Source organism: Salmo trutta, chromosome 15, assembly GCF_901001165.1.
Source record: "Salmo trutta chromosome 15, fSalTru1.1, whole genome shotgun sequence".
Classification (NCBI taxonomy): domain Eukaryota; kingdom Metazoa; phylum Chordata; class Actinopteri; order Salmoniformes; family Salmonidae; genus Salmo; species Salmo trutta.
In genome coordinates this window covers 40,843,913-40,861,245 of record NC_042971.1, presented here as the reverse complement: position 1 = coordinate 40,861,245, position 17,333 = coordinate 40,843,913, and the positions used below count along the sequence as shown (strand labels likewise).

Sequence of the window (17,333 nt, the reverse complement as noted above, 5' to 3'; positions counted from 1 at the left end):
TGGTGGAGAGAAACGACACAGTGTAAGGTATTACTAGTAAACTTTATGCTACATTGTCTATTGTGAGCATCGGGATCGTGCATCATTTCCTGGAGTTCAAGAGTACCACTTTGCTGGTGTAGGACAAAGAACCAACTGGGAATGTAGTGATGGGGAAAGTAGTGATGGGGAAAAACCAATACAGAAGTTTACATAAACTTAGGTTGGAGTCATTAAAACTCGTTTTTCAACCACTCCACACATTTCTTGTTAACAAACTATAGTTTTGGCAAGTCGGTTAGGACATCTACTTTGTGCATGACACAAGTAACTTTTCCAACAATTGTTTACAGACAGATTATTTCACTTCTAATTCACTGTATCACAATTCCAGTGGGTCAGAAGTTTACATACTCTAAGTTGACTGTGCCTTTAAACAGCTTGGAAAATTCCAGAAAATGATGTCATGGCTTTAGAAGCTTCTGAGAGGCTAATTGATATCATTCGACTCAATTGGAGGTGTACCTGTGGATATATTTCAAGGCCTACCTTCAAACTCAGTGCCTCTTTTCTTGAAATCATGCGAAAATCAAAATAAATCAGCCAAGACCTCAGAAAAATGATAAACGTACTTTGGTGCGAAAAGTGCAAATCAATCCTAGAACAACAGCAAAGGACCTTGTGAAGATGCTGGAGGAAACAGGTACAAAAGTATCTATTTCCACAGTAAAACAAGTCCTATATCGACATAACCGAAAGGCCGCTCAGCAAGGAAGAAGCCACTGCTCCAAAACCGCCATAAAAAAGACAGTTTAAAGGCAATGCTACCAAATACTAATTGAGTGTATGTAAACTTCTGACCCACTGGGAATGTGATGAAAGAAATAAAAGCTGAAATAAATAATTCACTCTACTATTATTCTGACATTTCACATTCTTAAAATAAAGTGGTAATCCTAACTGACCTAAGACAGGGAATTTTTACTAGGATTAAATGTCAGGAATTGTGAAAAACGGAGTTTAAATGTATTTGGTTAAGGTGTATGTAAACTTCCGACTTCAACTGTAAGTGTCATGATAATTTCGTATTGTGAGGTCCCTGGCAATTCCTAGCCCTAATGACAGAGCGCACTTTCTTCTCCTCCTGCCTGTGTTTTAGAGCAGAAAGAATAAAGCACTGCATGCAATTATCTGAGAATCTGACCCGCTTTTTAATGAGCGATTCTTTGGCTTATTCATCATCTGAGACACACATGGCATTCTTCAAAGGCAAGCTACGGCTCGTCTTCCCGGGTTTAACAAGCTGAGGAGTAAAGGGGTCCTTATTGCTCTATGCAGCACTGTATTAGCAGCACTGGATACTGTCATGTCCTTCAGATGTCATGTCGAATGTACTGTATGTTGGTTTCTATTACTGCCACAAGTAGCACAGCGGCTAGAACTGGCTAGCTACAGTGACACAGCCATGACTTTCCATCTATTCCCTTAGTCTCCAATCGCTCTCTTTCTCACTCGCTCTCTCTCTCACACAGACACAGACACACACACACACGCACGCACACACACACACACACACACACACACACACACACACACACACACACACACACACACACACACACACACAGAGACTGACAGACAGACACACATCTGGCCTGTACATAGTTTCCTAGCTTCTCCCTCTCTCTCCCTGTCTAATTGCTGTAGGCAGGAATGCCCGTGGGAGCAGCAGAGAGGTTCTGCATTATTCAACACAGACTGCCAACCAAAGGCCTTAAAACTGCGGCTTTAGAGAAATACACAGGCAGACTCACACACTCTTATTAATAACCCAAACCCTCTTCCAACCATAGTGCTGCCTGCCTGGCGATGAGGAGGCTGCATGTGACTGCATTATCACATGTTCAAGTGTGGGCATGTGCCCTAAATAAAGTGTAGTGTAGTGTGTGTGTGTGTGTGTGTGTGTGTGTGTGTGTGTGTGTGTGTGTGTGTGTGTGTGTGTGTGTGTGTGTGTGTGTGTGTGTGAGTACAAACAATGTGTAAAGATTCATTGCTGTTTCAAAATCATTGACCAACATATTGTTTGATGATTTATATGCCACAGACTATCTACAGACTATCAATAACATGTCAACGAACTATCTACAAACCCTATCCTTAACCCTTACCTTAACCCTTATCCTAACCCTAAACCTAACCCTTACCCTAACCATAAACCTAACCCTTACCCTAAGCCTAGGCCTAACCCTTACCCTAACCTTTTTTCTAAACCAAACCATAACCTTAGCAAGCAGTTGCTTATCAACAGATAGCTTGTTGATTGTATGGACAATCTAGACTATCCAAATTATGTGTGACCAATAAGATTTGTGTTTAGTGCCAGTTAATGATTGATAGGAAGATTTGTGGATCCTTGAGTGTCTTTGGGGGCAGTAAACCCCATGAAAAAAGACTCGAAACTCACCACATGAAGAATCTTGTTTTCTGTCTCATACACCGTGCAGTCCTGCAAGACAATTAAAAACCAGTTAGAGAATGAAAGTACAAAAAAAGCTGATCGCAAGTTTAGTGTAATGTATTAGGTTGGCAGACTGTCTATTGAGAGTGTTTAAAACAGGGAAGTTATTTTCAGTAGGCCTTCATCTATTCCTGACAAAACTTTAACAGAAGTATAAAATTGAGGTATGTAGCTAGATGTTCTGTGAGAGAAATATTGATGCAATAGTATCTAGTTAATAAAATTCCCTAACTTTTTCCTACCCCTGGAAAACTCACCTGTTGTACTATGGTGGTTAACTCCAAGCACAGTTGAACAATGTTGTTCTTTAGTAAGGAGTACTCCGTCACACTGACTAACTTTTTCCTACCCCTGGACAACTCACCTGTTGTACTATGGTGGTTAACTCCAAGCACAGTTGAACAATGTTGTTCTTTAGTAAGGAGTACTCCGTCACACTGACTAACTTTTTCCTACCCCTGGACAACTCACCTGTTGTACTATGGTGGTTAACTCCAAGCACAGTTGAACAATGTTGTTCTTTAGTAAGGAGTACTCCGTCACACTGACTAACTTTTTCCTACCCCTGGACAACTCACCTGTTGTACTATGGTGGTTAACTCCAAGCACAGTTGAACAATGTTGTTCTTTAGTAAGGAGTACTCCGTCACACTGACAAATGGGGATCTGCCAGGAGGGAAGAAAGCACAATATGTAGAGTTCAGAGACGTTAAAAAATAAAATCTTTGCATAAGCCTTCTCCAACAACTTTACAATGAAAGAGAACCATTATATAAACTATAAGACATGCAAATGAAGTTCCTCTGGGAATATTTTGTTTTTCTAAAGGGCTATTTATAACCTATGGAGACGGACCCTACGGAGCATTGCGCAGTGTCGCAATATCGTTTTTCGCCACAAAAGGGGCGGCTCCTTGTAGCACGCTTTAACGTTCTACTTACTCCCGTGCCACATGAAAATGGTAACGCGCCATATCATTCCTTGCATAGCCATAGGGGAAGTGTTGTGTAGGCAATGAAGCTTGCTTGGTTCCTTGATCTGATCTATAGGGTATGCATCAAAGTAACCTTCACTGAACAAAAATGTTAACGCAACTTGCAACAGTTTAAAATGTTTTACTGAGTTACAGTTAATATAAGGAAATCAGTCATTTGAAATGAATGTATTAGGCCCTAATCTATGGATCACACATGACTGGTAATACAGATATGCATCTGTTAGTCACAGATACCTTTAAAAAAAAGTACGGGCATGGATCAGAAAACCAGTCAGTTTCTGGTGTAACCACCATTTTCCTCACGCAGAGCGACACATCTCCCCCATGGGGCACACTGTTCACAATGTTGACATCAGCAAACCGCTCACCCACACGACAACATACACACTGTCTGCTATCTGCCCGGTACCATGATTCATCCATAAAGAGCACACTTCTCTAGCGTGCCAGTAGTCATCGAAGGGGAACATTTGCCCACTGAAGTCAGTTACGACGCCAAACTGCACTCAGGTAAAGACCCTGGTGAAGACAACGAGCACGCAGATGAGCTTCCCTGAGACAGTTTCTGACAGTTTGTGCAGAACTTTCTCGGTTGTGCAAACCCACAGTTTCATCAGCTTCTCGGGTAGCTGGTCTCAGACGATCCCGCAGGTGAAGAAGACAAATGTGGAGGTCCTAGGCTGGCATGGCTACACGTGGTCTGCGGTTGTGAGGCCGGTTGTGAGGCCGGTTGGACATAATGCCAAATTCTCTAAAACAAAGTTGGAGGTGGCTTATGGTAGAGAAATGTACATTAAATTCTCTGGCAACAGCTCTGGTGGACATTCCTGCAGTCAGCATGCCAGTTGCACGCTCGCTCAAAACTTGAGACATCTGTGGCATTGTGTTGTGTGACAATACTGCACATTTTAGAGTGGAATTTTATTGTCCCTAACACAAGGTGCACCTGTGTAATGATCATGTTGTTTAATCAGTTTCTTGATATTCCACACCTGTCGGGTACATGGATTATCTTGGGAAAGGAGAAATGCTCACTAACAGAGATGTAAACAAATTTGTACACAACATTTGAGAGAAATAAGCTTTTTGTGCTTACGGAAAATTTCTTTGCTCTTTTATTTCAGCTCATGAAACATGCGACCAACACTTTACATGTTGCGTTTATATTTTTGTTGAGTATATTTTGCATTGATAAATCAATATAATCTCAGTGACTGTTCAAACAATAAACCAAACAACATTGTGGCCTTATTAGAATCTCCCCTAAAATGTATTTTGTTTAGAAGTGATAATGTTATTCTATTTGAAAACATAAAAATAGATAGCCATGTGACATTTTTTGCTGATATGGGACCGAATAAATTGAAGCAGCTTATCAAATTGGGATAATGTTGTAGGCCAACTTGCTAGCAAGGGAAGACAACAAGACCAAGCCCTTGAGCAAGGCACTTAACCCCCGCACAACAACAGCTCCCCGGGCACCAACACCTCTCCAAAAAAAGATGGTAAACAGTACCAGTCAAAAGATTGGACACACCTACTCTTTCAAGGTTTTTTTTAATTTTTACAATTTTCTACAATGTAGAATAATAGAGAAGACATAAAAACTATGAAAAAAAGTGTTAAACAAATCAAAATATACTTCTTCAAAGTAGCAACCCTTTGCCTTGATGACAGCTTTACACACTCTTGGCATTCTCTCAACCAGCTTTATGAGGTAGTCACCTGGAATGCATTTCAATTAACAGGTGTGCCTTGTTAAAAGTTAATTTGTGGAATGTCTTTCATTCTTAATGCGTTTGAGCCAATCAGTTGTGTCATGACAAGGTAGGGGTGGTATACAGAAGATAGCCCTATTTGGTAAAAGACCAAGTCCATATTATGGCAAGAACAGCTCAAATAAGCAAAGGGAAATGACAGTCCATCATTACTTTAAGACATCTGGAAAATGTAAAGAACTTTGAAAGTTTCTTCAAGTGCAGTCGCAAAAACCATCAGGCGCTATGATGAAACTGGCTCTCATGAGGACCGTCACAGGAAAGGAAGACCCAGAGTTACCTCTACTGCAGAAGATAAGTTCATTACAGTTAACTGCACCTCAGATTGCAGCCCAAATAAATGCTTCACAGGGTTCAAGTAACAGACAGGGTTCAAGTAACAGACACAGGGTTCAAGTAACAGCCTTTGTGGTCGAATTGCAAAGAAACCACTACTAAAGGACACCAATAAGAAGAAGAGACTTGCTTGGGCCACAAAACACGAGCAATGGACATTAGACCGATGGAAATCTGTCCTTTGATCTGATGAGCCCAAATTTCAGATGTTTGGTTCCAACTGCTGTTTCTTTGTGAGACGCAGAGTAGGTGAACGGATGATCTCCGCATGTGTGGTTCCCACCATGAAGCATGGAGGAGGAGGTGTGATGGTGTAGGGGTGCTTTGCTGTTGATACTGTCTGTGATTTATTTAGAATTCAAGGCACACTTAACCAGCATGGCTAACACACAGTGGAGGCTCATCAGAGGAGGAAGGGGAGGACCATCCTCAGTGAAATTTTCTAAAAATGTAAATTGTGAAACATTAAAAAAGTTATCCTTTTTAGATAAAAATATACTAAATATATTAATATTTCACAAAATAATTGATTAAAATACACTGTTTTGCAATGGTCTACAGTAACTTCAACAGCACTATCTGGGGTAGCACCATGGTGTAGCGAGAGGACAGCTAGCGTCCGTCCTCCTCTGGCTACATTGACTTCAATACAAAACCTAGGAGGCTCATAGGCCTCACCCCTTTCCATAGACATGGTAATTATGACCACCTCCGGAGGACGTCCTCCAACCAATCAAAGATTTTGCAGTATAAACTGACATGTTGTCCATCCAATCATAGAATTAGGATCAGAGAATGAACCTAAGCTGTGTTCGAATACCCATACTAACATACTATATACTACATACTTAATGAGTATATACTACATACTATTAGTTCATTTTAGTATACTGTAAACAAACAGCATCCTTTCAGTTGAGCGTATTAGCACTTCGCCTGTCTACGGGAAGTTGATGCTGTTGCTATGCAACCTCTTGCAAGCTAGTTAGCATAACAAATGACTAGTTAGACATTTTACGACTTTGGGTGTGTTCTTAAATTCAATCTGGAGTGCCAGAGTGCGCTCGTAAATTCAGTGCGTTTCGCTCTCGGAGCACACACTGTAGGGTTGATTTCAACGTTCTAACCTTACAACGGCAGTCAAGAACCCAAGATAACATTGGCGTGAGTGGGCCGTTTTCTCCGCCAGAATGGTAGAATGGCCAACGCTGCAGAAAATGTTGTGGACTTCTTGTTGAAGAACCCCTTTCATTCTCTGGGGTACGTGGAAAAGGTGCAAATTAAAAGTGGGGGTCGACCTCTGATCAGTTTCATGAAGAAGGATGAAAAGGTGAGGGTGTTCAATACCAACTGGTATCAAAAGTATAGCTGGTTAACAGGGAGCCTTTCATCGAGACGCCTGTATTGCTGGCCTTGCCTGTATTGCTGGCCTTGCCTGCATTTTGGAAAGTCAGAGCCTTGTTCGAAAGGTGGGTACAGTGACCTGAAAAACATTGATAGTTCAGCCAAACGGCAAAACAAAAGCAGGGAGCATATAAATGCCCACATCAGATTCAAGCTTCTGGGAAAAAGCTGCATCGATCATGATGAAGGTCTGCGTATTCAAACTGCACAACACAACTAGAAAGTAAGAGGAAACAGGAATGTTATCAAACTGCTTATTAACACCACTGCGTTTTTGGGCGTGCAATAATTTGCTTTTAGAGGACACGACGAGAGGGAAAGTTCCGCCAACAAGGGCAACTACAAGGAGCTTGCAGAGGTAATTGCACGTTACGATGGTTTACTTGCTGAACATATGGAACTTTCGACTGTCTTTTCTGGGATGTCGAAAACAATTCCGAATGATTTGATAGCTTCCATCGCATCATCCATTAAATGTTAGATTAAAGAGAGGTTTACAGCGCATTTTTTCTTGTGCGTTTGAAGTAGACTTTCCACTTTCCTCCGGTATTTATTAAGCAAAGATGATAACACAATCATTCCGGACAGACACAAGCAAAAACTCATGATATAAATTTATGCAGCAGCCTAGGCTACACCTAAACATTAGAAATCTGACATGCTGTATGGGATGAAAACTAGACTATTTTTCAGTCTGATCAACTATAGGCTACTAATAAGAGCAGTTGCATACAGCCTATGCGTGCTGTCCATCTGGTCAGGGTATTTATAGTCCATTTGTGTGTCAGGAGAAAATGTGAATATGATCAAATTTTGTTTATATTCAAAATTGGGCTGGCTAGGCAGACTATACATTTTTAATCCAAAATGATTAACTGGAATTAACCAATCAACATAATAGTGATGATGTGAGTACATTTTTTATAAGGCCTACAGTTGCAACGAACTGCATATTACAAACATGCATAAAGCAAGCTCAGTGTCACGGCCGTTGTTGTAAGAATCGGACCAAAATGCAGCGTGGTTTGGGTTCATCATCTTTATTACGTGAACCGGCAAAAAAAAACAAAGAACAAAACGAACGTGAAGCTATGCAGTGCTCAAGGCAACTATACACAAACAAGATCCCACAACCAACAGGTGGGAAAAAGCTGCCCAAATATGATCCCCAATCAGAGACAACGATAGACAGCTGCCTCTGATTGGGAACCATACCAAGCCAACCTAGAAATAAAGAAACTAGAATGCCCACCCTAGTCACACCCCGACCTAACCAAAATAGAGAATAAAGGATCTCCAAGGTCAGGGCGTGACACTCAGCTCTGTGAGTTCTATTGTCTATCAGTTGTTGTCTATATGTCTGGCTAGAGGAAACCCCCTCCTAATCTAGTCTAAATATAATTTATATGAACAAATATAAGATAGCTGCAGTTTGACAGAGTTTTTATCCACCCCCAGGGCCAGGAGTTTTTTTAAAACCATGTGACCTGATTAGGACAAACTGGTCGCATCATAGCCCATATAAAACCTTTTTACAACTGATTAATCACTGTCATACCTTACAAGGTCCAGAGTTTTCCTAGTTAGGTTAACATATAAGGAAAAACTCCAGGCCCAAGGGGGTAAAAATTGCCCCACCGCTCTGGGACCTATGGTGCCACCAGTCTGCTTGCAGTTGGCAGTTATCGTCAGGTATGTGGATGATCAGGGCTTTATTTAGGAACGTTTCTTGGGCTACTTTGATGTGTCAAGAGGGCGAGATGCGTAGTCTGTGTTTTACTTTGTGAATTTTGAGATGTCTGAGTTTAACTTCATAGAGCAACTCGTTGTTAAAACCTACGATGGTGCAGCTGTCCTGTTTTCTGATTAAGAGGTGATGACTACTCCACTCCAATACCATTGTCAACTTTCTCCTGACATTAACTGAAGCCACGTCTCCTGTGCCCGCTCATCCAATGGCACATTGAATGTTTCCCCTCCAAGCACTGTGAGTGCCCCTATCAATTTTCTCTCATTACTGTATGTAGAGTCAATCACATACACAAACACAATCACATAACTACACATCAATGATTTTACTCCTTGCTTGGACTAACTCATTCTTGGCTCTTTTGTCTAACTATGTAGTGTGTTGTGTTTTTTGTCTTCTCGGTCAAATACTGTCCTGCACTGGTCAAGCCTCTGAACACCTCAACTCATGCCTCATACCCTCATTCAATCACTGCTGGGATCCCTTTCCAACAATGTAAAAGTAGCCCTCTTATTCCCATTCCCCGTAATATTGTACTATAAATGTCTTTATTAAATACTTTAGGTTAAAATAATTAGTCTTTGATGATTTTTCAAACCCACTTTGTCTTCTCCCATCCTCCTCAATTATTCAAGTCACCAGCCTCCACTGCTACCACAGCATTCTGCAGCGATACACCATCCCATCTGGTTTACGCTTAGTGGGACTATCATTTGTTTTTCAACAGGACAATGACCCAACACACCTCCAGGCTGTGTAAGAGCTATTTGACCGAGAATGAGAGTGATGGAGTGCTGCATCAGATGACCTGGCCTCCACAATCTCCCGACCTAAACCCAATTGAGATGGTTGGGATGAGTTGGACCGTAGAGTGAATAAAAAGCAGCGAACAAGTGCGCAGCATATATGGAAACTCCTTCAAGACTGTTGAAAAAGCATTCCTTATGAAGCTGGTTGAGAGAATCCCAATAGTGTGCAAAGCTGTCCTCAAGGCAAAGGGTGGCTACATTGAAGAATCTAAAATCTAAAATCTATTATATTTTTGTTATATTTGTTTAACACTTCTTTCGTTACTACATGATTCCATATGTGTTATTTCATAGTTTGATGTCTTCGCTATCATTCTACAATGTAGAAAATAGTAAAAATGTAAGAAAAACCCTTGAATGAGTAGGTGTGTCCAAACTTTGACTGGTACTGTATGTACAGTGTATTCGGAAAGTATTCAGACCTCTTGACTTTTGACACATTTTGTTACGTTACAGCTTTATTCTTAAATGTATTAAATATTTTTTCCCCTCATCAATCCACACACAATACCCCATAATGACAAAGCGAAAACAGGTTATTCGACATTTTTTCTAATTTATATAAAATAAAAACAGAAATACCTTATTTACATAAGTATTCAGACCCTTTGCTATGAGACTCAAAATTGAGCATCATGTTTCCATTGATCATCCTGAGATGTTTATACAACTTGATTGGATCCACCTGTTGAAATTCAATTGATTGGACATGATTTGGAAAGGCACACACCTGTCTATATAAGGTCCCACAGTTGACAGTGCATGTCAGAGAAAAAACCAAGCCATGAAGTCGAAGGAATTGTCCGTAGCGCTCCGAGACAGAATTGTGTTGAGGCACAGATCTGAGAAAGGGTACCAAAACATTTCCGCAGTATTGAAGGTCCCCAAGAACACAGTGACCTCCATAATATTTAAATGGAAGAAGTTTGGAATCACCAAGACTCTTCCTAGAGCTGGCCGCCTGGCCAAACTGAGCAATCGGGGGAGAAGGGCATTGGTCAGGGAGGTGACCAAGAACCCGATGGTCACTCTGATAGAGCACCAAAGTTCCACTGTGGAGATGGGAGAAACTTCTAGAAGGACAACCATCTCTACAGCACTCCACCAATCAGGCCTTTATGGTAGATTGGCCAGATGGAAGCCATTCTACAGTAAAAGGACAATGACAGCCCACTTGGAATTTTCCAAAAGGCACCTAAAGATTCACAGACCATGAGAAACAAGATTCTCTGGTCTGATGAAACCAAGATTGAATTCTTTGGCCTGAATGCCAAGCGTCACGTCTGGAGGAAACCAGGCACCATCCCTACGGTGAAGCATGGTGGTGGCAGCATCATGCTGTTGGGATGTACAGAGAGATCCTTGATGAAAACCTGCTCCAGAGCACTCATGACCTCAGACTACGGCGAAGGTTCACCTTCCAACGGGACAACGACCCTAAGCACACAACCAAGACAATGCCAAGACAACACAGGAGTGGCTTCGGGACAAGTCTCTGAATGTCCTTGAGTGGCCCAGCCTGAGCCCGGACTTGAACCCGATCTAATATCTCTGGAGAGACCTGAAAATGCCTGTGCAGCGACGCTCCCCATCCAACCTGCCAAGCTTGTAGCGTCATACCCAAGAAGACTTGATGCTGTAATCGCTGCCAAAGGTGCTTCAAGAAAGTACTGAGTAAAGGGTCTGAATACTTATGTAAATGTAATATTTCCGGGTTTTTTATATTTATAAATTGCAAAAATTTCTAATAACCTGTTTTTTTTTGTCATTAAGGGGTATTGTGTGTAGAACTTTGTAGGGGGGGGGACAATTTAATACATTTTAGAATAAGGCTGTAACGTAACAAAATGTGGAAAGAGTCAAGTGGTCTGAATACTTTCCAAATGTACTGTATGTGTATGTATGTGTGTCTTTCAGAGGGGTTGGTTTTAAAAGCCAAGTCAAATTTCAGTTGGACCTTGCGTGCTTCATTCAATAGCTAGATATCCTGATATCTCCAGGAGTGTATTTTTTGAGTATATTAAGTATATTTTTTGTCTTAATCTGTTATTGTCTTGTACTGTCTTTTTGCCATCTACTTTAAGTGTTGCATGTCTTCCCAGTAGCCTACTTGGTGTGTGAACTGCTGACTGCTCATCACTTGCAGATGATTTTTAACACAACCAGGATTAAGGGGCAGGGAAATGTATGACTGTTGTGGTTTTCATCATCAGTGGCTGTATTGGAGGGGGAGTGGTTTCTCCTCGGCAATCAGCAATTATTACCGGGAGGTGTGCTCTACACCTCTGCAAAGCAATTGTCATGACGTTGGCCTCTTTGGGTACAGGAAGGACAGTTGACCCCCTCCCCTTTGTACCATCACCCAACCTACCTTCCCCCCAACCCAGGGTTGTAAAAATTCCAAGAGGAGAATCTACTACAACATGTTTCATAGAGAGACAAAGGAAATTCTTCCAACTCATAGAATTGGAGAACCTAGCGACATGTGTGTTCTGGAGAAGATATGGAAGATTGATGAAGACTCCAGCTACGAACTGATCCGCTTGGTACAATTTTGTGATACTCAGAAGAGACAATATAGCCATGTTACCCTAAAACGGTCTACATGATAGCCTCAGCGATGAGACTGAATCCACATGGTTGTATACGATGTATTATTAAGGATAAAGCTATTTGTAATACATTGAGATGCTATGTACTGATGTTAATGTGATAGAATTATATTTCTGTAACCAAGTCTAGATCAGTCATAGGCACGCCCCCAGGGACACATACAGGACCAGGCCTCATTTGACAAGCCTGTTCTATGGGCACTATAAAACACCCCCTGATTTACATTTCTACAGACCAGGCCTCCACTCCATCGTGAGTTTGGCCCATAGGTTTGACCAGCCAAGTACTCTACTGAAAGTGAACCATACCACGTGGTTAACTTTTAGACTATCGATATCGACAGAATAAGAACAAGTCTTTGATATTAATTATTAGTCTGCAGCTAAGTAAATTATATCATCGAACGCGAAGACCAACCACATCCATTCTATGATGTCGCTCTGACAGATCCATTCTAACCGAGAGAGAGAGAACGCTGACAAACTCTCCATCAGAACAAAACTCTCCAAAAAGAATCCCGACTACACATGAGCGTAAATATATATTGATTGCAAATGTTCCCGAATGAGTGAGCCTTCAATTGTCAATTGTTAATATTAATGAACTCTGTGTAACTTCTCAGCTTACCGTTTTATGACCCATTGTCTAACAGACCAGCCATGCTTGTTAGCCATTAGGGCACATTCCTCTACCCATCATTTGTGACGATAGTTGCTGTTTGTATGTTTTCTGTTAATTACTTAGTGTAGTAAATAAATGATTTTAAGACAATTGATGTATGGATGATTTTAGTAAAGACTGGGTTTGTGCAGATAACCAAGAATTTACAACTTTCATGATGAGACTGAAACAACATACGGGTTAAGATTGACTGCTATCGATGTAAAATATTACTAAGTATTTTAAGAGTTTATTCAGAGGATAACAGCTCTATAAACGTTCTTCTGTGGTGCCCCGACTTTCTAGTTAATTACATTTACATGATTAGCTTAATCAGGTAATATTAATTACAGAGAAATAATTTTATAAGTTAGCATGTCATATCACTTAATCCGGCATAGCCAAAGACACGACACAATTATTGTTACTACTTCAGTGTCCCCTGTTTCCTCAGCGGCACCGACAAAGTCCATCGCCGACATAGCCTATCGCCGAAACAAAGATGGTTCTGCCGAGTTTTTCGAGGAAAGATGGAGAGGAAGGCTCCACAACACTCTCGCACTTGATTATTTGACCTAGTATTTTCAGATCTCATTTTGCTTTTTTGTAGCTTTGCCAACTATGTGTGTGTGTTTTCTATCCCAGTTCGCTCTTCTCCTTGTAGGCTTTACAGGCGCTCCCCACCTCTTGGCTGCAACCCTTCTAATTCAGTGTATGCACAACCCATGTGGAATTACTGGTCTCTGGCAGCGTTTGTAACTGCCGATCTGCGGTCAAGAACACAGAGTTCATCTCAGCCTATTCAGTCCCTAGAATTTGACGGAGATATGGATCAACCCAAGAAAACACTGCTACTCCAGCAGCTCCCTCTTCATCTGACTACGTGTTCTCTCATAGTCCGAGAGCATCTGGTCATCGCGGTGGTGGCACAGGGCTGCTCATTTCTCCTATGTCAAGATTTTTTTCCCTCACTCACCTATCCATCTCATTTGAATTCCATGCTGTCACTGTCACTTGTCCACTCAAGCTTAACATTGTTATCATCTATCGCCCACCAGGTGCCCTTAGAGAGTTCCTTAATGAGCTTGACACCTTGATAAACTCATTTCCTGATGATGGCTCACCTCTCTTCGTACTGGGTGACTTCAACCTCCTGATGTCTACCTTCGATTCATTTCTTTCCAACTCTTTCTTTCCACTCCTTGCATCTTTTGATCTCACCCTTTCCCAGTTCCCTCCCACTCACAAGGCCGGCAATACACTTGACCTCATCTTTACTAGAGGCTGTTTGTCTACTTATCTCACTGCAACCCTCCTCCAGGTCTCTGATCACTACTTTGTTTCTTTTTCTGTCTCCCTTTCCTCCAACCCAGCCACTCAGCTCCTACCCAGATGGTCATGCACCGTCACAATCTTCGCTCTCTCCCCTCTTCTATGCTATCATCGCTCCCTTCTGCTAAATCCTTCTCCTGATTCTGCCTCTTCCACCCTACTCTCCTACCTTTACGCATCCTATGACTCGCACTCTCCCCTTTCCTCCCAGCCGGCTCGGCCCTCCCCTCCTGCTCTGTGGCTGAGTGACTCATTGCGAGCTTACAGAACAGGGCTGCGGGCAGCTGAGCAAAAATGGAGGAAAACGAAACTTCTGGAGGACCTATCATCCTTCCATTCATTCCTCTCTACCTTCTCTTCCTCTGTATCTGCTGCTAAAGCCACTTTCTATCACTCTAAATTTCAATCTTCTGCCTCTAACCCTAAGAAACTCTTTTCCACCTTCTTCTACCTGCTTAATCCTCCACCCTCTCCTCCTCCCTCTCTGCGGACGACTTTGTCAACCACTTTGAAAAGAAGGTTGACGACATCCGCTCCTCATTCAGTCTATTGAGCCCACTAGTCCCACTCACACAGAACCACCCTATGCTTTGACCTCTTTCTCAATCCCTCTGACGTAAAAGAATAGACAGGTATCCCTTCTTTCTTTTCTTGTCATTTGACAAATAAAAAGAATCTTGCTAGTTCATCCATAATAATCTCATCATGTAGTAGGCTAACTGCACTGTATCTGCGAGCAGTTGGCTAGAGCCCACGTACCAAGACCAGAGTGGGCACATTCGCTATATAACGCAACATTTTTGTGACAAAACCATTAGCAGAGTTGAAAATGCGATGGAAACCCATTTAACTTGTATTTTCTATTCGGTACATGGGAATTTAACCAGAAACATTTTTCTATTTGCACTACATCATCACGCACAGCCTTTTAGCCACAGCAAGTAAATTTGATGGAAACACATCTCTGGTGGGAAAATGCGCGTATTGTTTTTATGCAGATTTTAGAATATTCGCATGAAACTCTGTCGCCAATTGGATGGAAACCCAGCTAATAATCCTAAATGCGAAAATAGCCCCAAAACATCACCCTGCTCATATTGAAAGGTTTGGTATCACATTTTAGGCTTATTAAAAAACAAAAAATCGAAGTTGACACAATTGTTGATACAACTACTTCAAATAATTTTAATTACAACAAACATGCTGAGGTTGTAAGAATATCCTCGCATTATGACGTTTGGCTGAAATGTATTTCAGATCGCATACCATTATGAAATAAAGCCCCCCAAAATGTATGCTTGTAGCCACACATTTTGTCACACTCCCAGTGCAGCACCCTGAAAACCACTTTGTGGAGGTATGACGGTACGCTCTCGTCACGGTGTCAGTGTAGTTTCGCTGTAAGTCTAACAAAACCGGGATGTTCCGGTGCATAAGCCTCCACCTCCACTCCCACCCCCCCTCCCCCAGGGCCGAGGTAACACCCACCTGTCCAGCCAGGCCAGCAGGTTCTTGGCTGCTCCGATAAGGTCCACTACAGAGGTGAGGAAGTCGTTGGGCAGCCTGCGGGAGGCCCTGCCGTCATAATGGCCGCCTCGACGCCTCCCTGTGATGAAGTTTTGTAGGTTCTTTGCTGAGGCATTAAGCTTGTGGGATAGGGTACGCAGGTTCTCAGTCTCCAGTCCATAGTTCTGGAATAAAAAGTACAGTACGCTCATGGATCAGTACGCTCCCAGAAGTGTTTAACTTTAAAGTTACGATGTCATTGTCAAGAAAATGTGGATACAAGGAGAAATAACAGTAACTTCCATGGACATTGTGGTGCCAGTCAACGTTGAATCAGTGCTATTTCCATGTCATTTCAACCAACGCGGATTATACACTGAATTGACGTCTGTGTCCCGTGGGGTCCTTGTATTTGATAGCTCATACAAAACAGTGCTATAGCAAATGTATAGTGGATATAAGATCTAAATGGCAGAGATAAATAGAGACAAAGTCCCTCCAGTAATATAATCTCATCTTTACCTCTTCATTTTCCCACCATACCAGGTTGACTGAGCTGTATCTTTTTGATCAAGTTATTCAAGTAAACATAAACTGATGATTGCCTCATCAGAGACACATTAAAGACCACTCATCTGCTACACTTTCGTTAAAGTGTACAGAGCATCATGCCGTATTCCACTCTAAATGGAATGTAGGTTGTGTGTGTACGATACTCGTCACAATGGTGTGTCTGTTGGAGATGTGCGCCTGTGTGTGAATAGCTGTCTCTCATTCTGCGGGTCTTGTTAGCAGTCATCGCTGTCACCATGGAGAAATGCCTCCTTCCTGTCTAACTCACGACTATGTAGCTTAGCCAGCTCGGTTGCCATGGTGACTCCTGGCTTTGTCACTCTTAATTACACCGAGCCCAGTGTTTCCATAGCTCCTTCTTCCCTTATTGATTTTCCTCTTGCTTCATTAAAAATATCAAAGTAATGCACTGCTGTCTGATAGCCTTTATGGGGGCTTCTCCATCACTAGTCGGTTATATACATTCATGCAGAGGATGACGAGACAAAAGGCGGGTGAGAATTAAATATGCTTTACATTCATAGAAATATGCTAAGCAACACTATAATAAGGCCTTGTCTTGGCAGTCGACCCACTGTAGAGGAAACGCACCATTATGCTGCTAGGTGGTGGTGAGCACCGACCAGCTCAGCCATTTCCCTGCTATCTCCTTCCAGTGAGCCATTCAGGCAGAGAGAGGCTTCACTGCATGGAGAGGACACTTTCTTCTGATTGCTGTAATGTAATGGGAGTAAAACCCCAGTTGCCTCAACAACTCAGCAGCAGAGCCCTGTCTCTGTCTGTCTGGTCACTGCCGACTGATGAACAATTATCTAACTCCCAGCAACAAGCAACCCTCAGTTTGATGTCAAAGTGAGTCAGCAGTCACACTGACACTAAGCCAGCATTTTCTTTCAATCCATCACACTCACATAATCAACCCACGAAGGAGAGATTCATTCCTAAAATGTATCTGTTGAGAGGCTTGTCTTTCGCAAGCAGAGCAGAGAGACTGACATCTATTCAGTTGACATCCATTTTGGACGGGCCATGTGATGTGTGTGTGTGTGTGTGTGTGTGTGTCCTGTCCCTCCCGGCC

The 17,333-nt window shown here is 42.1% G+C and overlaps 1 protein-coding gene across 2 annotated transcripts in view; it reads right to left on the bottom strand.

Moving 5' to 3' along the window:
• LOC115149062 (connector enhancer of kinase suppressor of ras 2-like) overlaps positions 1-17,333 on the bottom strand; it is an 89,561-nt gene that overhangs the window by 63,454 nt on the left and 8,774 nt on the right. For both annotated transcript variants that reach the window (XM_029691549.1, XM_029691551.1), the window contains 3 exons: positions 15,665-15,867; positions 3,076-3,163; positions 2,444-2,485 (listed from right to left, as the gene is read on the bottom strand). In XM_029691549.1, the coding sequence (XP_029547409.1) occupies positions 2,444-2,485; positions 3,076-3,163; positions 15,665-15,867 (333 nt within the window). The remainder of the gene's footprint in view (positions 1-2,443; positions 2,486-3,075; positions 3,164-15,664; positions 15,868-17,333) is intronic.